Source organism: Aotus nancymaae, unplaced genomic scaffold, assembly GCF_030222135.1.
Source record: "Aotus nancymaae isolate 86718 unplaced genomic scaffold, 86718_ANA_hifiasm-v0.15.2.pri h1tg000040l, whole genome shotgun sequence".
Taxonomy (NCBI): Eukaryota; Metazoa; Chordata; class Mammalia; order Primates; family Aotidae; genus Aotus; species Aotus nancymaae.
The window spans coordinates 119186653-119212988 of NW_026988454.1; the positions used below are offsets into that span (position 1 = coordinate 119186653).

Below are 26336 nucleotides of genomic sequence, written 5' to 3' on the forward strand. Positions count from 1 at the left end.
AAGACACCATCTCAAGCAAGTGTTCAAGGTGAAATCACCAGTATTGGGACAAACCCATATCACCATGAGCACTGTGGACACCTCACTTCTGTGGCAATTCTGTTAAAGATGTACTGAATCTAATCATGAGGAAATATCAGAGAAACCCAAATTGAGAGACATTATACAAAATAATTGGTTTGCATTCTTCAAAAATATTAATATCATGAAAGACCAAGAACTGAGGAACTGTTGCAGATTTAGAAATCTGACAATGGAATGAGATGGTGATCCTGGGTAGATCCTGAACCATAAAAACCAAAACAAATTGGGAGGCTGAGATGGGCAGATCACCTGAGGTCAGAAGTTTGAGACCAGCCTGGCCAACATGGACAAACTCTGTTTGCACTAAAAATATAAAAATTAGCTGGGTATGGTGGCAGGCACCTGTAATCCCAGCTACTAGGGAGGCTGAGGCAGAAGAATTGCTGGAGGTGGAGGTTGCAGTGAGCCAAGATCAGGCCACTGCACTTTAGCCTGGCTGACACAGTGAGACTCTTGTCTCAAAAACAAATAACAAACAAAAACAAAACGAAGCTGCATGCAGGGCACGAGCCCGTAGTTCCAGCTACTCAGGAGGCTGAGGCAGAAGGATTGCTTGAGCTCAAGAGTCTAGCCTGGGTAACATAGCGAGATCCCATCTCCAAAGAAAAAAAACCAAAACACCAAAACCAAGACCAAAGAATTTGTTTTCTCTTTTGCTCTCAGGGACATTACTGGGAGAACTCACTAAATCTTAGTAAGATTGGCAGATTGGCTATAATATTGTAACAATGCTGATTTCTTGATTTTGGTAACTGTACTGTGGTTATGTAGGAGAATGCCGCTTTTAGGAAATACACACTGAGGTAATTAGGAGTCAAGAGGCATCAGCATCAGGTTTGTAATTTACTCTGTGAAGTATGTATGTGTGTATGTGTGTGTATGCGAGAGAGAGAAACAGACAGAGAGAGAGAGAGAGGGAGAGAAAAGATTTGGGGAATCTTAGTGAGGGGATATGAGAATTCTTTGTACTAACCTTGTAACTTTAACTTTTCTATAAATCTGATATTATTTCAAACACACACACACACACACACACACACACCTTTGATATATTTGACACCAAAACAAATACACTGAACATCCTTAATCATAAGCAATCTTCATTTCCTTAGGATTCTTAGTGAAATTTACTAAGTCAAAGGTACATGGCTTTTTAAAAAATTGATATATGTATAAATACATTCATATAAATATATATGTTTTTTGTTTTTGAGATGGAGTCTCATTCAGTCTGTTGCCCAGGCTGGAGTATAGTGGCATGATTTTGGCTCACTGCAACCTCTGCCTCCTAGGTCCAAGTGATTCTCCTGCCTCAGCCTCCTAAGTAGCTGGGACTACAGGTGTGCACTACCACATCCAGCTAATTTTTGTATTTTCAGTACAGACAGGATTTCACCAGACCTCAGGTGATCTGCCCACCTTGGCCTCCCAAAGTGCTAGGATTACAGGCATGAATCACAGCTCCTGGTCGATACATATATTTAAAAGATTGATATTGGCTGGGCACAGTGGCGAACACCTGTAATCCCAACACTTTGGGAGGTCGAGGAGGGCAGATTGCTGGAGCCCAGGAGTTCAAGACCAGCTTGGGCGACATGGTGAAATCCTGCCTATCAAAAAAATACAAAAATTAGTTGAGGATGGTGGCTCGCACCTGTGTTCCCAGCTACTTAGGAAGCTGAGGCGGGAGGATCGCTTGAGACTGGGAGGTGGAGGCTGTAGTGAGCTGAGATTTTGCCACTGCATGCTAGCCTAGGCAAGAGAGTGAGACTGTCTCAAAAAAAAAAAAGATTTTGAAATATGTTGATATATACAAACAGAAGTTTCTGAATCTTTCTGAATGTGGAGGAGGAGAAGGGCAGTGGAAATGCAAGGCTGAGGAGGGATGGAAAGCAGGGTATGGCGTAGGTCCACCCAGATGAGAAGAGGAGGAGCTGGAACTATAGAGCACGCTCAGAATGAGTGGGAACGAAAAGATGGAGTCGTTGAAGGATCAGCAGATGACAGTGAAGGACTAAAGCTCATGACCACTTGAGATTCTTTTCAGAAACATATGTGGTGTACTAGTTGCCCACAGTAATTAACCTGCATAAAAGCATAATAAGAGCAGGCCTAGGTATTTGGTTGAATGAGAGTGCCTCGATCTCTCCCTCCATGTGCTTCCCTGTGCTGCAGGCCAGTTACCCACTAATGAGTCACGCTGAGTCCCTAAGCCCTTCCTGTTGGCCACCAAGAAGCAGTTACCACATATTCACCAAGTCCACAGTCATATGTCCTAGTAGCCTGCTATACAATATAAATAAACAATCTAAAATAAGCTTTCATTTTAAATGCCCATAATGTATTTAATTAAGTATAAATACAGGTTCCTATTGAGTATTTGCTACTTGTCAGGGACTATGTCTGAGTGCTTTGTATAGATTATCTCATTTCACCCTCCTGAAAACTCCATGGGATGGTAGTATCATTATCTCCATTTCACTAATAAAAATTAAGTCTAGAGTGGTAAGTTAACTTTTCCCATGTCATAAAGCTTAGATTCAAACTCAGGAGTCTAACTCCAGAGTCCCCACTCTACAATGCTACACTGAATAAAAAAATTTAATTAAGAAGAAAAAAGGTTGGATGCAGTGACCTGTAATCCTAGCCCTTTGGGAAGCCAAGTCTGGGGGATTTCTTGAGTCCAGGAGTTCAAGACCAGCCTGGGCAACATGGTGAAACCCTAAATCTACGAAAAATACAAAAAACTAGCTAGGAGTGCTGGTACATGCCTTTAGTCCCAGCTATCTGGGAGGCTGAGGTGGGAAGATCATCTGAGCCCAGGAGGTTAAGGCTGCAGTGAGTCATGATTGCGCCACTGCCCTCCAGCTTAGGCAATAGAGTGAGACCCCGTACCCCTGTTCCCTTGGCAAAAAAGAAGAAAAACAAGAAAAAAGATAACCAGTCATAAGTGTGAAAAGATGTTTTTTTGAGACAGGGTCTCATTCTATCACCCAGGCTGGAGTGCAGTAGTATAATCATGGCTTATGGCAGCCTCAACCTCCCAGGCTCAAGCTATTCTCCTGCCTCAGCCTCCAGAGTAGCTGGGACTACACGTGTGGACCACCACACCCAGCTAATTTTTAAATTTTTGATAGAGACAGGGTCTCACTATGTTGCTCAGGCTGGCCTCAAACTCCTGGGTTCAAGTGATCCTCCAGCTTCGGCCTCCTAGAGTGTTGGGATTATAGGCATGAGCCACTGTGCCCGGCCTAAAATTTTTTGGTTAAGAAATTGGGAGTTTAGGATGAAAATTATAGTCTATTAAATATACATCCCATTTTTCCATTCTGTAATCAGCCAAACATTGATTTGGGAAAGGGCATTACCTGGCAGAAGAATTGTTGCTGGGTTCCTGCTCCAGGTGTGTTACTGAAGGTGCTGGTAGACTTGGAAGAAGAAACTGGAAGACGATGAGACACACTGACTGGTACTGGAGTCCTGTTTGGCTGGGTCAGCTGATCTCCTGTAAAGTTTGATCCTGATGAACCAGACTGAACTGCAGACCCAAGACTAGGATGGGCAGTGCTGGCTGAGCTGACAGAAGAGAACCGACTAGGTCCTGACATACTTGTCACTGAGGGCATGGTGGTGAAGCCAGGTCTTCCTTGGGAAACGCTGCTCTGCCCAGATGACAGGTGTAATATGGTTGGGGACACCTGCTGCAAGGGCATCTGTCCACCCACAAGCTGAGGAGAGACATGATTGGCTATCACTGGACTTCCAGAGGCGGCAAAGGTCTGCCCAGACACTAATTGGACGGCAGTATTCTGGTTGTTAAGCATCTGTCCAGAATATGGTTGGTTGGTCCTGAGCATGTTGGAAGAGTTTCTGTTCAACATGACATGCTCTGAGGCCACTTGGCCAGAAATGAGCTGAGACGGTTGAGTCTGAAGAAGTTGCCCATTTATAGTCTGGACGTGGTGTACCGAGTTGGAACTGACGGAAAGGCATGTAGGTATGAGGAACTGACTTTGGGGTGCGTGAGGTTGGCCCATGGGGGAATGAATAACAATACTGCCCCCAGCGCTGCTCACGGCCTGTGAGGTGACTGGCTTTCTTGTGTTCTGTTGGTTTACAATGTTCACAGACATGTGTGGACCAACTACTGAGCCCTGGGGTGAGCTTGCAGAAGCAAAAGAGATCCCTTGTTGGACATGGTGCTGCTGAATTCCCAAATTGTTCACATTGTATGTATTTTGCTGACCCATCTGGATAGGCTTTGGCTGTATATTAATTGGGACTTTATTTGAATTTGGTACAAGACCCCTTTGTATGATGATGTTATGCACAGGTAAAGATGTTTGAAAATTTGTGCTGTTAAATGGAACCGTAACAGGCTGTGCTACTGGACTGGAACTGGAGTTCCCAAACAAGGAGTTGCCATTAGGTGTCTGTCTATGAACCAGGAGCCCTCCACTCACATTTGATGGGGCTTGCTGCCCGCTGCCCTTTAATATGATTTGAGATCCATCTAGGTTATTAATAGTCATCATGGAAGGATGATTACCAAATGACCCAATTAATTGTATTTGACCAGAACCACTAATCTGACTGCTATTAGACAAATGCTGGCTGGGAACACTGATTCCCAAATGTTGCATAAAGCCATGTTGTACACCCACTGTATTGCTTGCAAACGATGCTCCAACAGGCACATGCGTCACCCCTATAGGCTGCAGCGTCTGACCTGAGTAATTAGAAACATTAGAAGCCTGAGTAAAAGATGCTGATGAAGAAGGATGAAGCTGAGCTTGTGCAAACTGTTGGCTTGAACCTATACTGGCATCCAAATATGCCTCTTCTGCCAATGTCTGTTCAGTGATATTGGCCTCTTGCAAGGATTTCTGAAGAATGTCGAAAGGTTGGTCCTCAGTGAGATCAGGAAGAGGAGAAGACTCAAGTTCATCTTCAAGAAACTGAAGGCTACTTGAAAGTGGCAGTCCATCACTGGGTCCTTCTCCAAGCTGGTTGCTTACACCTTTGAGGGCTGACTTAGGATCAGCATTCTAAAAAAATCAACAGGATGTTACATGGCATCTGTAACCTTTGAAAAGGATGCATACAAGTTAATATTACTTTTGAATATGAATAAAGCATAACAGTCTGCTTTTCAGGCACAACTCTCTAAACTGCTCACCTTACTGTGATATTTTATTTCCATAGTAATAATGTTAATGTTATAAATATTGGCATCCATCATGCTGGTCAATTATTTTATAGAGAACAGACAGATAATATGAACACACTTAGGACTACTTGGAGCTTAGCTTCATTTTTTTGAGATACTGCCACAGACTTTATTTATTTATTTACTTATTTGTTTATTTTTTGTTCGGGGGGTCTTGCTCTTTTGCCCAGGGTGGAGTGTAGGATTCCAGTAATAACTCATTGCTGCTGTGAACTCCTGGGCTCATGAGATCCTCCCACTTCAGCCTCCTGAGTGGCTGGGACTACTGGTGTGTGCCACCACACCCAGCTAAATTTTTTCATTTTTGTTTTTTAGAGACAGGGTTTCACCATCTTGCCCAGGCTGGTCTTGAACTCCTGTGCTCAAGTAATCCTCCTGCTTCAGCCTCCCAAAGCGCTGGGGTTACAGGCGTTAGGCACCATTCCCAGCCTCAGAGCATTCTTGGTATTTCTACTATACCTGACATGATGCGAAAAAAGTTGCCAATAAATACATATTGAATGAAGCAATGTGAAAAGTTAGAATTCATACTCACATAGGAGTAGGAGAGTTGGTAAATAAAAATCATTCATGTTGGCCGGGCGCGGTGGCTCAAGCCTGTAATCCCAGCACTTTGGGAGGCCGAGGCGGGTGGATCACGAGGTCAAGAGATCGAGACCATCCTGGTCAACATTGTGAAACCCCGTCTCTACTAATACAAAAAAATTAGCTGGGCATGGTGGCGCGTGCCTGTAATCCCAGCTACTCAGGAAGCTGAGGCAGGAGAATCGTCTGAACCCAGGAGGCGGAGGTTGCGGTGAGCCGAGATCGTGCCATTGCACTCCAGCCTGGGTAACGAGAGTGAAACTCCGTCTCAAAAAAAAAAAAAAAAAAAAAAAAAAAAAAAAATCATTCATGTTGAGGGATAGGCTAAATATCTACTTTATGGGCTCAATGGCATCATATGTAGTGATTATTTATTCAAAATGAATGTCAGAAATGCTACTGATTCACAAGCCTTACAGGAGATCAGTGTTGTGACAGAGATGTCTTGCATGATATGATCTTATGTACCTTACACACACATGACTATTAAAAAGAACTGTCCATCCCAAGGACTTTCTGAACACCATTCCATTTTATAGGTGAAGAAAATATAGGTACTGATGATAAGAAGTTAATATTTACTGAGTACCATACCAAGTGATTTCAATGGTCTAGTCAATTCACTTTAACCACCCTCTGAGGTAATTCCATTATTATTCTGGTTTCATAAATGAGGAAATTGAACCTCACAGAGATTTAGTGATACATCTAAGGTTACAGGGCTAATAAGTGGTAGGGCAAGGATTCAACTTTGGGCAGTACAACTCCTGACTACCATCCACAGCAGAACAAAGCAACTGAAAAGAGTAAGGGAACCTAAGGCTCAAACACAGTAATCTCGATACAGTCTCCAGGCAGGACACCCCAACCCCCCAGGTCAGGTTTCTTGTCTAGATGCTCCTAGAGGTTAAGAACATGGGGGCTATGCATGGTGGCTCACACCTGTAATCCCAGCACTTTAGGAGGCTGAGGTAGGTGGATCACTTGAGGTCAGGAACTCAAGACCAGCCTGGCCAACTAAAAATACAAAAATTAGCCAGGCGTGGTGGCACGTGCCTGTAATCCCAGCTACTAGGGATATGGAGGCAGGAGAATCACTTGAACTGAGGAGGTGGAGGTTGCAGTGAGCCAAGATTGCACCACTGCCCTTCAGCCTGGGCAACAGAGCGAGACTTTGTCTCAAAACAAAAAAACAAAAAACTTGAGTTCCAGAGCTTGGTGGCCTGGGTTAGAATCCTAGCTCTGCAACTCATGGCTGTGTACTATTTGGCCAAGTAACTTAACCTCTCTGTGCTTTAGTTTCTTTATCTCTAAAATATGGATGTTGGCAGGATGTGGTGGCTCATTCCTGTAATCCCAGCACTTTGGGAGGTCAGGAGATCAAGACCATCCAGGCCAACATGGTGAAACCCTGTCTCTACTAAAAAAAATTAGCTGGGCGTGGTGGTGTATGCCTGTAGTCCCAGCTACTTGGGAGGCTGAGGCAGGGAATTGCTTGAACCCAGGAGGTGGAGGTTGCAGTGAGCTGAGATCATGCCACTGCACTACAGCCTGGGTGACAGTGCAAGACTCCATCAAAAAAAAAAAAAAAGGATGTTAACAGAACCACTTCATGGAATCATTGAGAAGATTAAATGAGGTTAATACGTGTTTTGGGTTTCTTTTTTTGACATAGGGTCTCACTCTGTCACCTAGGCTGGAGTGCAGTGGCACGATCTTGGCTCACTGCAGCTTCCAATCCTGGACTCAGGGAATCCTCCTGTCTCAGTCTTTTGAGTAGTTGGGACTACAGGCATGCACCACCATGCTCATCTACTTTTTTTTTTTAATTTTAATTTTTTTTGTAGAGGCAGGGTCTCACTACGTTGGTTGGTCTCAAACTCCTGAGCTCAAGTAATCCTCCTGCCTTGGCCTCCTAAAATGCTGGGCTGCCATGTCTGGCTGATGTTAATGTATGTAAAGCTCTTAATACCAAGAACACACACACACACACACACACAAAATTACCAAGCACATACTAAATGCTCAAGTGTTATTTATTATCTTTTTTCTCTCATTTAAGATGAAAACGATTTCTAAGTAACTATGAATTAAGAATAATTTCTTTAAAGCTTATTGTGGGCCAGGCACAGTGGCTCACGCCTGTAATCCTCACATTTTGGGAGGTCGAGGTGGGCAAATCACGAGGTCAGGAGTTTGAGACCAGCCTGGCCAGCATGATGAAACCCCATCTCTACTAAAAATACAGAAGTTGGCCAGGTGTGGTGGTGGGCACCTATAATCCCAGCTACGAGGGAGGCTGAGGCAGGATAATTACTTGAACCCAGGAGGCGAAGGTGGAGGCTGCAGTGAACCAAGATTGTGCCATTGCACTCCAGCCTAGGCAACAGAGCAAGAGTCCGTCTCATAAAAAAGAGAAAAAAAGTTGAAAGCTTAGAAAAATGGCAAGTGGATAGAGAGCTTGTCTTTTTATTATTCAGAAGACAACCTCATATAGCCTGTCTTTTTATTATTTATTATTTTATTTTTTAAAAATAGAGATAGGGTCTTGTTATGTTGCCCAGGCTGGTCTTGAACTGCTGAGTTCAAACGATTCTCCCACCTGGGCCTCCCAAAGTGCTGAGATTACAGGTGTGAGCAATTGTGCCTGGCCATTATAGCTTGTCTTAATTGGCTAAGTTGAAAGTAGAAAATGTCTACATAATTCAATAGATTTTCTTCCTATATAAATTACAACAGGCTGGGCGCAGTGGCTCACACCTGTAATTCCAACATTTTGGGAGGCAAAGGTAGGCGGACTGCTTAAGCCTAAGAGTTCTAGACCAGGCTGGCTAACATGGTGAAATGCTATCTCTATTAAAAATACAAAAATTAGCCTGTGTGGTGGCACACGCCTATAGTCCCAGCTATTCGGGAGGCGGGAGGATCATTTAAGCCTGGGAGGTCGAGGCTGTAGTGAGCTGTGATTGCACCACTGTACTCCAGCTTAGGTGACAGAGTGAGACCCCGTCTCTAAATAAAATAAAACAAAACACAACACAACAGATAAGGTAAGGATTCTTATGATATAAAGGCAGTTAAAGGCTCAATTTACAAGGCATCAATGAGACAGAAACCATTTAATCATTGCTTTTAGTTTCCAATACTCACACTAGAGTTGGCAAAAATTGAATTTGAATTGGCTGCAGAATATCCTGCATTAGTCAAGTCATCATTGCTCTGCAAATATACAAATTCAATAGGCGGTTACTACTTTAACTGTAAAGAAAAAACAAAATATATGTCTGTGGTGTTCTACACATTACTTACAGATTTATTACTAGGTCCATGTAGAAAATAATTCAATGCTTGTGGGTCTCTAGAAAAGAGAGAAAAAAAAGAGATGAAACAACAAACAAATATACTATCTATATTTAGAATTAATTTTTACTAGAGTAAAAAGAAAATGATATATTACCTGAGTAAAATCCTCTCCCTGTTTTAAAACAATTAGTAGTTTTAAAAAATTTTTATCTTGTTTTTGTTTTGATATTGTGCCATTGCCTATTATTATTCATTTCTGCCTCCTGGGATTTATAAGAGAATAAATTTAATAAAGAATTACTTGCTGGGCACAGTGGCTCATGCCTGTAATCCCAGCACTTTGAGAAGCTGAGACAGGAGGATCACTTGAGTCCAGGAGTTGGAGACCAGCCTGGACAACATGGCAAAACTCTGTATCTACATAAAAAAAAAAAAAATACAAAAAGTTAGCCAGGCATAGTAGTGCAAGCCTGTAGTCCCAGCTACTTGGGAGGCTGAGGTGGGAGGATTGTGTGGGCCTGGGAGATGGAGGCTACAGTGAGCTGAGACTGTGCCGCTACACTCCAGCCTGGGTGACAGAGTAAGACCCTGTCTCAAAAAAAAAAAAAAAAGACCCCTATGTTAATCATGTCTCTTTGTTTCCCTACTAAACCTATGATTATTATTTAATTTTTATTTAAAATATCTACCAGGTTTTAAAATGCTATTAGGTTGTTTTAATGGTCCGCAAACCTCACACATTTGATTTACTCAGGTTTTGGAATAAGCATCTTACCCAATAAGATCAAGGAGACACGAGTCATCATCATCATCCATGACAACTCTAAAGAAGAGGGAGAGGAAAGCACATTTCAGTGAAGCAGATTAAAGGCAGTAGTATGAATGCAACATAAAAGTATGCCTTACACTTTTCTGGATAAACAACTATAATTCATGGAGTTTTCCTCTAACTGCTTATTATTAATAATGTAATTTTTAACATTTTTGTAGTCATTTGAGAGATAAAGTATTTAATTTAAACTTTTTATTGAAAACAAACTCTTAACTTACAAGTCAAAAAAGAATCAGTCAGTTGGCAGCAACTTCCGTCACATGCAGATTTCCCCGAAGGACTATAAACCATGAACAGTAACTTCCTCAAAAGGTACAATAAACAAGGGGAGAAATAGTATTTATGTTTTAGAAAAGATCTCATAGACCTAGAGGTCTTTTAATTTTGTGACTCAATGTTCCTAAACATGGTGCGCAATCTACATTTTTTGCCATATTCTGGCTATCTTTAGGAAGACAGGAAAATGTTTTTCCTGCATTTAGAGAGAGAAGAGGGGTCACCCTAGCCACAGGCAGTCTCTGCAGGTCCTGCATTCTCCCTCTGCATCGGTACGAGGACTGTTTAGCTCCAAACAATCTACATCCCAACACTAGCACCCTTAAAGTAGAGAATCTCAACCAAAACGTTCACCCCAGCTCCAGGCCCTGAGGTCCCTCTCTCCCCCGCCAGCGACAGCGTCAAGCTTAGCCAGTGAAATGACTACTCTTTGGCTGAAACAACAACTGCGCAGATTCCAAGAGCGGCTCTCCCTGAAGACCGGGAAACTTACACTAGTGATCCGACACCTGGCAAGACCACTTCATGCCCATTTTGAGCCATACGTGGCATAATTTACATCATGGAATGCCAGGGCCAAGAGTTCTGGAGCAGTTGGAAATGGCAGTTGTGAACGGCAGTTGGACGGAGGAATGAAATCCTGAAGAGATGCCCAGAAGAGGGACACGCCCGAAGAAGGCAGAAGGGACAGTCTCTACTAAATGTTTTTCCTCTGTTGAAATGGCATCTCTTCTCCAGTTCCCTCAGACTTCCCCCTCTAACAGTCACAAGACCAAACTAATATAACATGGACTCCTGCCACATGGAAGGTAACTAGCTTTCCTCAGGAAGAGTCTGGAAGGGGTAAGTACCCCCCACTGTGGGATCTTCCCCTTGGCTGGTGAATTCCTTCAGCTGCTGAATGGTCTGGGAGATTACAAGCCCTGTGAGTAGAATCGAGTGGAGAGGAGAAATGATGGTTGAGAAAGGAGGAAGAAGGAGTGGGAAAAGATACGAAAAGGTGACTCCCAAGGCTGAAATCAACAAGGGCAGCTGTCTAATGAAGCCTGCTTTTTAGGACTCAGACTTGGAGTTACTCAAGGGCACACTGGCATGACTATACTAGCGTTAACATGACTGTGGAGGAGTGAAGATGGGACAGAAAGGAAAAGCAGGAAAATGATCACCACACAGATACAGAGAAATCTGTGTGAAGGTCTTCTCTAAAATCCTGACAACATTTAGTAAGACAAAATTGTGTTAACCATGGCTCATCAGCATACCATAGGCTTGTCTCTCAGGCATCACAATCATATGGAATAAATTAGCCAAATATGACATATATTAAGCCTACAAAGCAGATATTACTTTTTTAGCATGACTACTTAAACTGAATTCCCTTCGATCGTTTGTGAATTCATTTTTTTAAGTGTCCGTCACTGGAAAAAACTAATTAATAAATATGTAAGTGAAAAATAGCCTACACCAAAGAAAAACACTTCCACAACTCTCCCAGCTCCCCTTCTTACTTGACAGACTTGCCTAGTTCCTCTTCTTGATGAGGTGCCCTAAGGGTTAAACAAACCCTGTCAACTCCAGTCACTCCACTGAGGTGTCACTGCCACTAGCACTTTCAAGCACAGAGAACATCTGTGACCCCTAAGTGCAGAGTGACAAACTACTCCCTGAGTAGTGCAAATGGAACCATTTTATAATATTGAGTGAGATTAAAAGCCATTGTGTAACCTTCTCTACCAAACAAAACGAGGGGTCAAACGTTTGGCTTGAAAGAAGGCTCCCTGGGGATATCTGCCCCCTATCAGCAGCGTCAGGAACTGCCAGGCAGGCCTTCTCCTCTGGTCCCAGTAGGGAGAACTCTAGGAGTCTTTACAGTCAGGGGCACCCTGAGAATTCTACTTTTTAAAGGGCCACACTCTTTTCTCACTTTAAACAGTTTCAAATTAAAAGAGATGACCCTTAGCCTTGTATTCTCCAGTTTTCAGTAATGCCAGAATGTAGTCACAATAGGGCTTAATCCAGGGGTTCCTTTCACCAGGATGATCTATGGTCCATCAAAGTAAATTTACCAAAGCAAAATTGTAAAAACTGACTATGATTTTAAAATGAGAAGACAGGCCAGGAGCGGTGGCTCACACCTGTAATCCCAGCACTTTGGGTAGATCACCTGAGGTCAGGAGTTTGAGACCTGGTCAACATGGCAACACTCTGTTTCTAAAAATACAAAAATTAGCTGAGTGTAGTGGCACATGCCTGTAATCCCAGCTACTCAGGAGGCTGAGGAAGGAGAATGGCTTGAACCCGGGAGGCGGAGGTTACAGTGAGCCGAGATCATGCCACTGCACTCCAACCTAGATGACAGAGTGAGACTCCATCTCAAATAAAATAAAATAAAATAAAATAAAATAAAATAATAAAATGAGAAGATAATCTGAAGATCAGACACTAATGACACAAAAGTGAAGAATTCTGTTTTCTCTGGGAAGATTCTCCCTTTACTTCTGGACTCCTGTTAAGGCTCTTTTCTCATTCAAGTAACAACCCTGGAATCCCTAGATGGGTGGCTGACACCAGGTGGATTTTATGAGGCTAAGCAGAAATCCTTGGATGAGCGGTTGGAAACTATTTCTTGGCCCAACAGATGTAAGCAAGATGTATTTCCCTCTGAAAATAGCAGGCCTCGACACTAGGATTTGTCATGGAGGAAATGGGGCTGTAGGCAACCCAAGAATTCAGAAATCACTGCCCTGAACAGCTGACTAGCTCTCTTAAAAAATCAAAGCTACGGTGGCTCACGCCTGTAATCCCAGCACTTTGGGAGGCCGAGGCGGGTGGATCACGAGGTCAAGAGATCGAGACCAACCTGGTCAACATGGTGAAACTCCGTCTCTACTAAAAATACAAAAAATTAGCTGGGCATGGTGGCGCATGCCTGTAATCCCAGCTACTGGGGAGGCTGACGCAGGAGAATTGCCTGAACCCAGGAGGCGGAGGTTGCGGTGAGCCGAGATCACGCCATTGCATTTCCAGCCTGGGTAATAAGAGCTCCGTCTCAAAAAAAAAAAAAAAAAAAAAAAAAAATTAAAGCTAGCCGGTCATGGTGGCTCATGCCTGTAATCTCAGCACTTTGGGAGGCCGAGGCGGGTGGATCACAAGGTCAGGAGTTCGAGACCAGCCTGGCCAAAATGGTGAAACCCCATCTCTACTAAAAATACAAAAATTAGCTGGGTGCGGTGGCGAGCACCTGTAATCCTAGCTATTTGGGAGGCTGAGGCAGGAGAATTGCTTGAACCCAGGAGGTGGAGGTTGTAGTGAGCTGAGATCACACCACTGCACTTGAGCCTGGGCAAGAGAGCAAGACTCCGTCTCAAAAAAAAAAAAAAAAAAAAAAAATTAAAGCTAATATTTAAAACTGTTCTGAATTGTACCAACAAACATCTTAAATAACAGCTTTTAATCAAGAAGACACAGTGTAAAAATAACGTTTCAGCCGGGTGTGGTGGCTCACGCCTGTAATCCAAGCACTTTGGAGGCCAAGGTGGGAGGATCACCTGAGGTCGGGAGTTCAAGACCAGCCTGACCAACATGGTGAAACCCCGTCTTAAAAAAATAATAACATTTCGAAGCAGTGGTGAAAAGCTGTTAACCATATGGAGAATAAAAGGTGAATTCATAACTCATCTCTTACACAAAAATAAATTCTAGATGGATCTAGGAGTTAAATGGGGGAGAAAGAACCTTAAAGAATAGAATAACAGGCCAGGCATGGTGGTTCACACCTGTAATCCCAGCACTTTGGGAGGCCAAGGCGGGCAGATCACAAGGTCAAGAGATCGAGACCATCCTGGCCAACGTGGTGAAACCCCAACTCTACTAAAAAAAAAAAAAAATTAGCTGGGCGTGGTGGCACGTGCCTGTAATCCCAGCTACTCAGGAGGCTGAGGCTGGAGAATCACTTGAACCTGGGAGGCGGAGGTTGCAGTGAGCTGAGATTGCACCACTGCACTCCAGCCTGGCACTGCACTCCAGATTGAGACTCCGTCTCAAAAAAAAGAAAGAAAGAAAGAAAAAGAATAGAATAACAGGCCAGGTGCGGAGGCTCACGCCTGTAATCCCAAGACTTTGGGAGGCCGAGGTGGGCAGATCATGAGGTCAAGAGATCGAGACCATCCTGGCCAAGATGGTGAAGCCCTGTCTCTGCTAAAAATACAAAAATTAGCAGGGCACAGTGGTGGGCACCTGTAATCCCAGTACTCAGGAGGCTGAGGCAGGAGAATTGCTTGAACCTGGGAGGTGGAGGTTGCAGTGAGTGGAGAGATTGCACCACTGCACTCTAGCCTGGGCAAGAGAGCAAGACTCCATCTCAAAAATTAAAGCTAATATTTAAAACTGTTCTGAACATCTTAAATAATAGCTTTTAATCAAGAGGACACAGTGTAAAAATAACACTTCGAAGCAGTAGGGAAAAGTTGTTAACCATATGGGGGGGAAAAGGTGAATTTGTAACTCATCTCTTACACAAAAATAAATTCTAGATGGATCTAGGAGTTAAATAGGGGAGGAAGAACCTTAAAGAATAGAGTAACAGGCTGGGCGCAGTGGCTGACACCTGTAATCCCAGCACTTTGGAAGGCCGAGGCGGGCAGATCATGAGGTCAAGAGATGGAGACCATCCTGGCCAACATGGTGAAACCCCATCTCTACTAAAAATATAAAATTTAGCTGGGCGTGGTGGTGCGCACCTGTAGTCCCAGCTACTTGGGAGGCCAAGGCAGGAGAATCACTTGAACCCAGGAGGTGGAGGCTGCAATGAGCCACAATCACGCCACTGTACTCCAGCCTTGAGATTCCGCCTCAAAAAAAAGAACAGAATAGAATAGAACAGAATAAAAGAATAGAATAACAGAATACTAGAGTAGAATGCTAGTAATAGAATACTAGAATAACACATGAGAGAATTTTTTTTAATGTCTTGGAGTGGGAAATGTCTAAAGATGTTATAAGACACAAGTCATACAAGATTGACAAAGTCAATGACATAAAATGTAAAACTTCTTCATGATAAAAGAAAAACACATCATAAGCAAAGTCAAAGACAAATAAACAAAAATAACTGGGAAAAATACCTCCAATTCATACCACAGAGGGCTTTTCTTCCTAATACATAAAGAGCTCCTATACATAAGGAAAGTTTTTTTTATCAGGATCTGTCCAGAATATCAGTCAAAGATTTAATCAGTTTATGAGCAATCAATTCACAAAAAAGGAAACACAAGTAGCTCCTAAGCATATAACATAATCAACCTTACTTACAATAGGAGAAATATAAATTAATTTTGCAGTGAGATACTACATGTCCTGTCAGACTGGCAAAGATAATTAAGTTGGATGAAGGATTATGCTGGCAGGGAGTGAGGAAAGAGGAACTTTTATACACTGACCAGATACAGAATCATATAACCTCTAGTGAGGGCAGTTTAGCAATGTCTTTCAAGATCTTAAGTGCACAAATCAGCTTACTAAGCAAATCCATTTCCAGGTATTTGTCCTGCAGATATCTTTTTTTTAAACTCACTTTTGTTTTAGAGGTGGGGTCTCTCAATGTTGCCCAGGCTGGACTTGAACTGCTGGGCTCAAGAGAGCTTTAACCCTCTAAGTAGCTGGGTCTACAGGTGTGTGCCTGCAAAACCCTAGATGTCATGGGTTGGGTATCAGGTTTCTTTCTGGGGCAATAAAAATGTTCCTGAACCTGCTTGTCAATGTAGTGAGACCCCCATCTCTACAAAACATTTAAAAATTAGCTGGGTGCAGTGATGCAAACCTGTAGTTCCAGCTACTTGGGAGGCTGAGGTGGGAGAATTGCTTGCTTGAGCCGAGGTCAAGGCTGCAGTGAGCTATGAATACACCACTGCACTCCAGTGGAAGCAACAGAGCCAGACTCTGTTTCTAAAAAAACAAAAAGGGTCTTGAATTAAACCACTGAGTTTAAAAGGGTGAATTTTACGGTATGTAAATTATATCTTAATTTTAAAAACTGTCTTAAAAACCCTAAGTGTCTATAATTAGATGTCCTGGTTAAATTAGTTATGGTTTACTTACATGGTGGAATACTCTTCAGTCATTAAAACTAATGAGGCAGTTTTAATCATACTGACTTGGAAGGATATATGGTTAATGAAAAAAGAAAGGTGCAGAATAGTATGTGCATTATGTTCCCAAATGTGTGGGGGGATAATACACACACACACACAGACACACACATACACACATGTATACACATGCACATATATGTGTGTGTGTAAATGTATAGACCCTAAAATGAAGCACAAGTAACCAGTGACCTTAGTTGCTTGTGGGAAGAAAAGAGGGTGACTGGGGAACAGAGGAAGATGTGCTCTTTATATGGTACTTTTGTACCTTTTGAAATTTGTGCCACATGCATGTAAGATCTAATCAAAAAAGAAATACACTTGGGCCGGGCGCGGTGGCTCATGCCTATGATCCCAGCACTTTGGGAGGCCCAGGTGGGTGGATCACGAGGTCAAGAGATCGAGACCATCCTGGTCAACAAGGTGAAACCCCGTCTCTACTAAAAATACAAAAATTAGCTGGGCATGGTGACGCGCGCACCTGTAGTCCCAGCTACTCGGGAGGCTGAGGCAGGAGAATTGCTTGAACCCAGGAGGCGGAGGTTGTGGTGAGCTGAGATCGCGCCATTGCACTCCAGCCTGGGTAACAAAAGTGAAACTCCGTCTCAAAAAAAAAAAAAAAGAAATACACTTAATAAAACAAGGAGAAGGAGACAAAATGATCCTTGAAGTACAACAACCTCAAGTCAGTTTAGCCGGTGTGGTGGCGCTTGCCTTTAGTCCCAGCTACTTGGGAGGCTGAGGTCAGAGGACGACTCCAACCCAGGAGGTGAAGGTTATAGTGAGCCGTGATCTTGCCACTGCACTCCAGCTTGGGCAAAAGTGCTAAACTCTATCTCAAAAATAAATAAATTTTAAAAAGAACCTCAAATAAAGCTCGCTCTCCTTAAGTATACCAAATAGACCAAATACTTGGAACTTTTTTATTTTTATTTTTTTTTAAGAGACAGGGTTTCATTATGTTGCCCAATCTGGCCTTGAACTTCTGGGCCCAAGCAATCCTCCTCCTCCTCCAGTCTTCTGAGTAGCTAGGATTACAGGTACATGCTACAGTACCCAGCTAAATACTTATAACTTAAAAAAAAATTTTTTTTTTTTTGTAGAGATGAGGTCTCACTATGTTGCCCATGCTGGTCTTGAATTGCTGTACTTAAGCAATCCTCTACCTCAGTCTCCCAAAATGCTGGGATTACAATTACCATGCCCAGCCCTTGGAATATGTTGAAGCAGCCTACTGGCCTCCAGAATAAGCTACATCAGCTGTCTTAAAATAAATACTGTATCCTAAAAACAGTTTTAACTTAATTAAGCTCACAGAAAAACTTAAAAGATTGCCAAGGCAGAGATACGACGGACTTATTTTTTTTTCACACAGAGGGAGAAAATCTAAGGTCTCATTAAGAAACGTATTGGGGGCCGGGCGCGGTGGCTCAAGCCTGTAATCCCAGCACTTTGGGAGGCCGAGGCGGGTGGATCACGAGGTCAAGAGATCGAGACCATCCTGGTCAACATGGTGAAACCCCGTCTCTACTAATACAAAAAATTAGCTGGGCACGGTGGCGCGTGCCTGTAATCCTAGCTACTCAGGAGGCTGAGGCAGGAGAATTGCCTGAACCCAGGAGGCGGAGATTGCGGTGAGCCGAGATCGCGCCATTGCGCTCCAGCCTGGGTATCAAGAGCGAAACTCCGTCTCAAAAAAAAAAAAAAAAAAAAAAAAAAAAGAAACGTATTGGTTGCAAGAACAGTTATTTCAGGAAAGCTAGCTCAGCAAATCAGCTAGCTTTACCTATTTAAGATATTCTGGCCAGTAGCAATGGAAGAAACCAAACTTGACCCTTATAGCCTGGCCAACATGGTGAAACCCCAATTCTACTAAAAATACAAAAAAATGAGCCAGGCCCAGTGGCACACACCTGTAATCCCAGCTACTATGGAAGCTGAGGCATGAGAATTGCCTGAACCCAGGAGGCAGAGGTTGCAGTGACCCAAGATCACGCCACTGCACTCCAGCCTGGGTGACAGAGTGAGACCCTGTCTTGGGGGCGGGGTGGGGGGGGCAGAATAAAGAGTCATAAAACAGTATTTCAAAGACTGCACAAACTGAAATTTGGTATGTGACCACTATTACAAATATTTTTGTTTCCTCCCTTATCTGATTCTCTGTTCTTTTTCCTTTCAAAAATATAGCCTAGTGGCTGAGGCAGGTGGATCACCTGAGGTCAGGAGTTCGAGACCAGCCTGGCCAACATGGTGAAACCGCCATCTTTACTAAAAATACAAAAATTAGCCGGGCATGGTGGTGCATGCCTGTAATCCCAGCTACTCAGGAGACTGAGGCAGGAAGGAGAATCGCTTGAACCTGGGAGGCGGAGGTTGCAGTGAGCCAAGATCGTGCCACTGTACTCCAGCTTGGGAAACAGACCGAGACTTCGTCTCAAATATATACACACACATACACTATATATATATATTTTATATACCTATACATATGTACATATACATATACATATGTATAGGTATGTACAGCCTAGTGAAGATGTTGACTAATAAGCTGAAACTTTGGAAGACCACCAAGAGACCTGGCACGGTGGCTCATACCTGTAATCCTAGCACTTTGGGAGCCGAGGCAGGCAGCAGATAGTTTGAGCTCAGGAGTTGGAGACCAGCCTGGGCAACATGGTGAAACTAGGCCTCTACTAAAAATACAAAAAAAATGAGCTGGGCATGGTGGTAAACAGCGGTAGTCCCAGCTACCTGGGGGGACTGAGGCAGGAGGATGGCTTGAACTCAGGAGGTCGAGACTACAGTGAGCCAAGATTGCACCACTGCACTTCAGCCTGTGAGACAAAGTGAGACCCTGTCTCAAAAACCAAACCAAAACAACTAAGAGTCAATACAAGATACCTCACCAAAAAACTACTGACATTCGCTTTACTTGCATTAACTTGGTATAACATGAGTCATAATTTCCCAATAATTTACAAATTTACTTCTAAAAGGTACTGAGGTTAGCAAAGGGATTACTGAGAGATTTCAAGCAGACATGAACTATGGAACAGTTGCAGTCTTCAAAATCACATTTTTACTTCCTGACCAATTGAAGGTAAAATGAACCGTAGTCACTTTATTTTTACTCACATATTTACTATTTCCAGTGTGTTTCATTCTCTTAAGTAAATTCAGATTTCCACCTGGTATCATTTTACTTCTCCTGAAAGGAATCCTCTAATATTTTTTGTAGTGCAGGTCTCTGATGAATTCTTTCAGTTTTGACATATCTTTAAAGAGTGTGAAACAGGTGTGGTGGCTCAGATGTGCAATCCCAGCACTTTGGGTGGCCAAAGTGGGCAGACTGCTTGAGTCCAGGAGTTTAAGACCAGCCCGGGCAACATGGAAAACCCCATCTCTACAAAAAATAAAACAATTAGCTGAGCATGGTGGTACTCGCCTGTAGTCCCAGCTACTCAGGAGGCTGAGGTGGAAGGATCACCCAAGCCTGGGGAAGTTGAGGCTGCAGTGAGCCGTGATTGTGTGAATGCACTCCAGCCTGGGCGACAGAGATTCCGTCCCCCTCCCCCAAAAAAGTGTCTATCTCGCCTTCATTTTTGAAATATATTTTCATTGGGCATACTGTTCAAGATTGAAAGGGTTTTTTCTTTTCCTTTCAGTTCTTTAAAGATACTGATGTACTGTTTCTCATTTGCATATTTCCAAAGAAAAGTCTGCCATCATTCTTACCTTTCTTTTTTTCATAATGTGTCTTTTGTTCCTCTGGACACTTTAAATATTTTTCTCTTTACCACTAGTTTTAAGCAATCTGATTATGAAATGCCTTGGTGTAGTTCCCTTCATGCTTCCAGTCTTTGCAGTTCACTAAGCTTCTAGAATCTACAGGTTTATAGTTTCCTTCCAATTTAGAAAAATTTCAGCCATTAATTTTTTCAAATATTTTGTGCTCCCCCCCTCCTTTGGGAACTACAATTACACTTACATTATTAGACTGTTTGAAGTGTCTCACAGCTCAATGATGCTGTATTTTCTTTCAGCTTTTTATTTTTTAATTAAATTTATTTACTTTCTTGAGATAGGGTTTTGCTCTGCTGCTCAGGATGCAGTGCAATGGCAGGATCACGGCTCACTGCAGCCTTGACCTCCTGGGCTCAGGTGATCCTCCCACCTCAGCGTCCTGAGTAGCTGGGGTCACAGGCACCTGCCATCATGCCCAGCTAATTTCTGTATTTTTTGTAGAGACAGGGTTTTACCATGTTGTCCAGGCTGGTCTTGACTTCCTGGGCTCAAGCTATCCCCCTGCCCTGGCCTCCTGAAGTGCTGGGATTACAGGTGTGAGCCATCACGCTCACACGCCTTTTTTAGTCTTTTAATCTCCCTGGCTTTCATTTAGGATAGCTTCTATTCATATGTCTTCAAATTCATAAATCTTTTCTTCTGCAGTCTCTAATCTTCTCTTAATCCCATCCAGTGCACTTTTATTTTAAAACACTGTATTTTTCATCTTCAGAAGTTCAATTTGGGTCTTTTTAACATATTCTGTCATTATTATTAAAAAAATTTTTTTTTTGCTTTGTCGTCTTGGCCCAGGATGAGATTCCATGCTATTATTTGTTTAATCTTTTCACCACTTTCTTGAACTTATGCAAGATAGTAACAACTTAAAACAATATTTTTTGAAGAGACAGGGGTTCACTGTGTTGCTCAGGGTGGTTTTGAACTCCTGGTCTCAAGTGATCCTCCTGCCTTGGCCTCCCAAAGTGATGGGATTACAGGCATGAGCCACCATGCCTGGCTAATTTTTGTATTTTTTGGAGAGACAGAGTTTTGCCATGTTGCCCAGGCTGGTCTCACACTCCTGGCCTCAAGTGATCTGCCTGCCTCCGCCACACAAAGCTTTAGGATTATAGGCATGAGCCACCTCATCTGGCCAACTTTTTAATGATTAATTCTATCACTTGTATCATTTCTGAGTCTGTTTCTATTGATTGATCTTTTTGTTGTTATTGGTCTCAATTAAGGGTGGCATTTTCTGCTTCTTTGCATGCCTGGTCATTTTTTATTGGATGTCAGACATTGTTAAGTTTACATCATCAGGTGCTGGTTATTTCCCAACACAATTAAGTTACTTTACAAAGAGTCTGATCGTTTTAAGGTTTGCTTTTAAGCTTTGTCAATCTTTAGTCTAGGTTTCATTTTGCCCTGTATTGAGGCAATAAACGCCCTTTGAGTACTTCATTTGATGTCCTATGAATAACAAGGATTTTTGCTCTCTTGCAGATGGGAACACAAACTATTCTCTGCCCTATGTGAGCTGCAATAGTGTTCTTTCCCAGAACTACCTCAGTTATCAGATGAAACCCTGAGAAAGACACTCTGCAGATCTCCAGAGTTTTCTCTCTGTGTAGTGCTCTGTCTGTCTCTCTGATACTCTGCCCTGTGAACTTAGGCCATTTTAACCTCCCAGCAACACCAGCTCAACTCAGATTATCAGCCTTCCTGTGTTCCTCCTTCCTAAGCTAGCAACTCTCTTGACAGTAAGCTGGATCCCTTGCAGGGCTCATCTTATTTGTTTTCTTCTCTCAGGAGTCACTCTCCTCTGCTGCCTGATATATAATATCTAAAAAAAACCATTGTTTCATATATTGTGTCTGATTTTTAACTTTTTTTTTTTTCTGAGATGGGAGTTTCACTCTTGTGTTGCCCAGGCTGGAGTGCAATGACGTGATCTCGGCTCATGCAACCTCCGCCTCCCTGGTTCAAGTGATTCTCCAGCTTCAGGCTCCTGAGTAGCTGGGGACTACAGGTGTGTGCCACCACGCCTGGCTAACTTTTGTATTTTTAGTAGAGATGCGGTTTCACCATGTTGGCCAGGCTAGTCTCGAACTCCTGACCTTGTGATCCACCCGTCTTGGCCTCCCAAAGTGCTAGGATTACAGGCATGAGCCACCCTGCCCTGCTGCATTTGTAAGGTCTTGAACCAAATCTCTTGAACGGGTTATATGAGTTTATCCGCAGAGATTATAGGATCAGAGTATCCAGAAAGAGGGAGGATAGGAGAAAGGAAGGAGGAAGGAAGACAGATATTTAAATTGTTTACACAGTTTTCTCCTGTGCCTCCTTTTGTTTTCTACCCTTAGGGAATGAGACAGGCTCCTTCTTTAATTCCTATTTCTAATAAAACTGTTCAAGGGGTATCAAGAATATTCATTATTCATTTAACAAACGTTAGCACTAGTACTATTCTTGGGGCTGGGAATATAATATGACATAAATGTAATAACAAATGTAAAAATCCTTCACATTTTGTGGAACAGAAGAAGCAAGGCTGAAAAGTGAACTACTGTGTCTGAGCAAACAGTTTTCCAATGAGTGTCATCAGCAAAAAGTTATGCCATGAATACCACTTACGCAGGGCAAATAACTATTCATGTCGATAAGGATATAAAGTATTCTGATCCTATTCTTTTTACTATATTTTAATTGTTCTGTGCTGTTAAGTTCTGTAAGACTTCACTTTCTGACATGGTTCCCGTTTTGAAGGAACTCTCTTTTGGAAGACAGACATGCAACAATTCATTACCATTGCAATGTGAGAAGTGCTACAATTTTTGGCAGGAGTTCCCAAGCTTCTTCAGGTGAAATCGCTGGGCTTTTTGTGAAATAATATGACGTTTTGCTAGAAGAAAACATGACAATATTTTCATAATTATATCCATTTGTGGTGAAAAGCAGCTGTCAAACTCAGCATGATTGGCTTTAAGTTTTTTTGTTATTATCCAACCAAAAATTTCTTAATTTATTTTGTCACCAGCTAGAGCCTTCTAAAAGCAAGGAGGAGAAGGTGGAAAAGAGTGAGACATATTATTAGAAGAAAAACTTAGAAATTTAAAATTTTGGCCAGGCACAGTGGCTCACACCTGTAATTGCAGCACTTTGTGAGGCTGAGGTGGATCACCTGAGGTCAGGAGTTCGAGACCAGCCTGGTCAACATGGTGAAACTCCGTCTCTACTGAAAATACAAAAATCAGCCAGGTGTGGTGGCACGAGCCTGTGATCCCAGCTACTCGGGAGGCTGAGGCAGGAGAATTGGTTTGAACCCGGGAGGCAGAGGTTGCAGTAAGCCAAGATCGTGCCATTGCACTCCAGCCTGGGTGACAGAATGAGATTCTGTCTCAAAAAAATAATAAAAATAAAAATTCCTAGCTGGTTTACATCTGTAATACCAGTACTTTTGGAGGTTGAGGCAGGCAGATCGTTTGAGCTCAGGAGTTTGAGACCAGCCTGGGCAACATGGTGAAAGTCCATTTCTACAAAAAATTAGCTGGGTGTGGTGGCTTGGGCCTGTGGTCCCAGCTACTCAGGAGGCTGAGGTAGAAAGATTGCTTGAGCCCGGAGTGTGGAGGTTGCAGTGAGCCGTGAATGCACTACTATGCTCCAGCCTGGGCAACAGAGAGAGAGAGAGAGAGAGACACTGTCTTAAAAAAAAAAAAATTGGTTGGGTACAGTGGCTCACACCTGTAATCCCAACACTCTGGGAGGCCAAGGCAGGTGAATCACCTGTCAGGAGTTCAAGACCAGCCTGGTCAACGTGGTGAAACCCTGTCTCTACTAAAATACAAAAAAAATTAGCCAGGCCTGGCAGTGGGCACCTGTAATTGCAGTTACCCGGGAGACTGGGGCAGGAGAATAACTTGAACCCAGGAGGCAGAGGTTGCCATGAGCCGAGATCATGCCACAGCATTTCAGCCTGGGCAACAAGAGCAAAACAGCAAAACTCCATCTCAAAAAAAAAAAAAAAAAGTTTCCCAGAGTTGGAAAAGACAATTAATATAGGCAATATACGACCTCGGTTCATCTCACGAAATAAAGAATTTGAAGGTCTTTAAACTGCTTTAATTCTTACTTGAAGTAGGAATGAGATGGAGCACAAATAAGCCTAACGGCATGAGTTCATGTCCTTTGCAGGGACATGAATGAAGCTGGAAACCATCATTCTCAGCAAACTAATACAGGAACAGAAAACCAAACATCGCATGTTCTCACTCATAAGTGGGAGTTGAACAATAATAACACATGGACACAGTGAGGGGAACATCACACACTAAGGCCTGTCAGGGGGTAGGGGACTAAGGGAGCGATAGCATTAGGAGAAACACCTAATATAGATGACAGGTTGATGGGTGCCACAAACCACCATGGCACATATATACCTATGTAACAAACCTGCACATTCTGCACAGTATCTTGGAACTTAAAGTATATTAAAAATAATAATAATAAATAAATAAAAGAAATAAGTCTAACATATTAAGCAATCCAGCTGGCAAAAACTTGTGCTGTAACATGGGGGAAAGAATGACCAACCATGAAGAGGGCTGGGGAGAATTTCTGGCAAGGCTTTCTAGAGGCTGGGACACAGGGTCAAGGACACTGAATTTGGAAGTCACCTGGGTTGTTTTAGATATTGACATTTACTACCCATGTAATGATGAACAAGCTCCAACCTCTGGGTCATGTTTCCCATTTCTTAATGAACTTAATAGACCACATCAGTGATTTTTTTAACTTTGGGACCCAGTATTCTTTGAGGTATCCAGGAGCTGTGGTGGAGGCACTCTTGACGCTCCCACCTCTCCCCACATACAGCTGAGTAGCTCAACTTTTACTCAACTGCAAGAAAAAAGTTTGAAAATCATTTAACTTTACCAGCTCCCAAACTCCCAAAACTCCAGGAACTCCATAACTTGTCATCTATTAAAAAGAAATGACCATCAACAGTGGTCAATCTGGCAATGGAAACGAATCCGTGAAAATCAAGACATCCAATATTATTTTAGAAAGCAAGAGAATAGTAATAAATATAGGGCCCGTATTTCACTAAGATAAACCCTAATGGCTGGATGCAGTGGCTCACTCCTGTAATCACAGAACTCTGGGAGGCCGAGATGGGCAGATAACCTGAGGTTGGGAGTTCGAGACCAGACTGACCAACATGGTGGAACCCCATCTCTACTAAAAATTCAAAATTAGCTGGGCATGGTGGCACATGCCTGTAATCGCAGCTACTTGGAAGGCTGAGGCAGGAGAATTGCTTGAACCCAGGAAGTGAAGGTTGCAATGAGCTGAAATTGCGCCTTGCACTCCAGCCTGGGCAACAAGAGCAAAATTCTGTCTCAAAAAAACCCCACAAAAAACAAACAAACAAACAAAAAACATGAAAAGCCAGATGAGCCCAGTGGCTCATGGTTGTAATCCCAGCACTTTGGGAGGTCAAAGTGGGTGGATTGCTTGAGTTTAGGAGTTTGAGACTAGCCTGGGCAACATGGTGAAACTCTGTCTCTACTAAAAATACAAATATTAGCTAGGCATGGTGGCACATGCCTGTAGTCCCAGCTACTTGGGAGGCTAAGGTGGGAGGATCAATGGAGCCCAGGAGGTGGAGGGTGCAGTGAGCCAAGATGCACTCCAGCCTGGCCAACAGAATAAGTCCCCATCTCAAAAAAAAAAAAAAAAAAAAAAAGGACAGGCGTGGTGGCTCATGCCTGTAGTCCCAGCTGAGGCGGGCAGATCACAAGGTCAGGAGTTTGAGACCAGCCTGACCAACATGGTGAAACCCCATCTCTACTAAAAATACAAAAATTAGCTGGGCATGGTGGTACATGCCTGTAATCCCAGCTACTCAGGAGGCTGAGGCAAGAGAATCGCTTGAACTGGGGAAGGGGAGCTGAGATCACACCACTGAACCCCAGCCTGGGCAACAGAGCAAGGCTCCACCTAAAAACAAAACAAAACATTACATTAGCCAGGTGTTGTGGCACATGCCTGTGGTCTCAGCTACTAGGGAGGCTGAGGTGAGAGGATTGCTTGA

The 26336-nt window shown here is 43.0% G+C and overlaps 1 protein-coding gene across 4 annotated transcripts in view; it reads right to left on the minus strand.

Moving 5' to 3' along the window:
• BICRAL (BICRA like chromatin remodeling complex associated protein) overlaps nucleotides 1–26336 on the minus strand; it is an 82095-nt gene that overhangs the window by 30343 nt on the left and 25416 nt on the right. For 2 of the 4 annotated variants that reach the window (XM_021676089.2, XM_012448667.3), the window contains exons 2-6: nucleotides 23049–23144; nucleotides 9978–10025; nucleotides 9209–9257; nucleotides 9050–9118; nucleotides 3453–5132 (exon numbers count right to left, since the gene is read on the minus strand). In XM_021676089.2, the coding sequence (XP_021531764.1) occupies nucleotides 3453–5132; nucleotides 9050–9118; nucleotides 9209–9257; nucleotides 9978–10018 (1839 nt within the window). In that variant the 5' untranslated portion in view covers nucleotides 10019–10025; nucleotides 23049–23144. Of the gene's footprint in view, nucleotides 1–3452; nucleotides 5133–9049; nucleotides 9119–9208; nucleotides 9258–9977; nucleotides 10026–10252; nucleotides 12711–23048; nucleotides 23145–26336 lie in introns of those variants that run through there. The other 2 variants (XM_012448671.3, XM_021676090.2) reach the window with 2 other exon arrangements.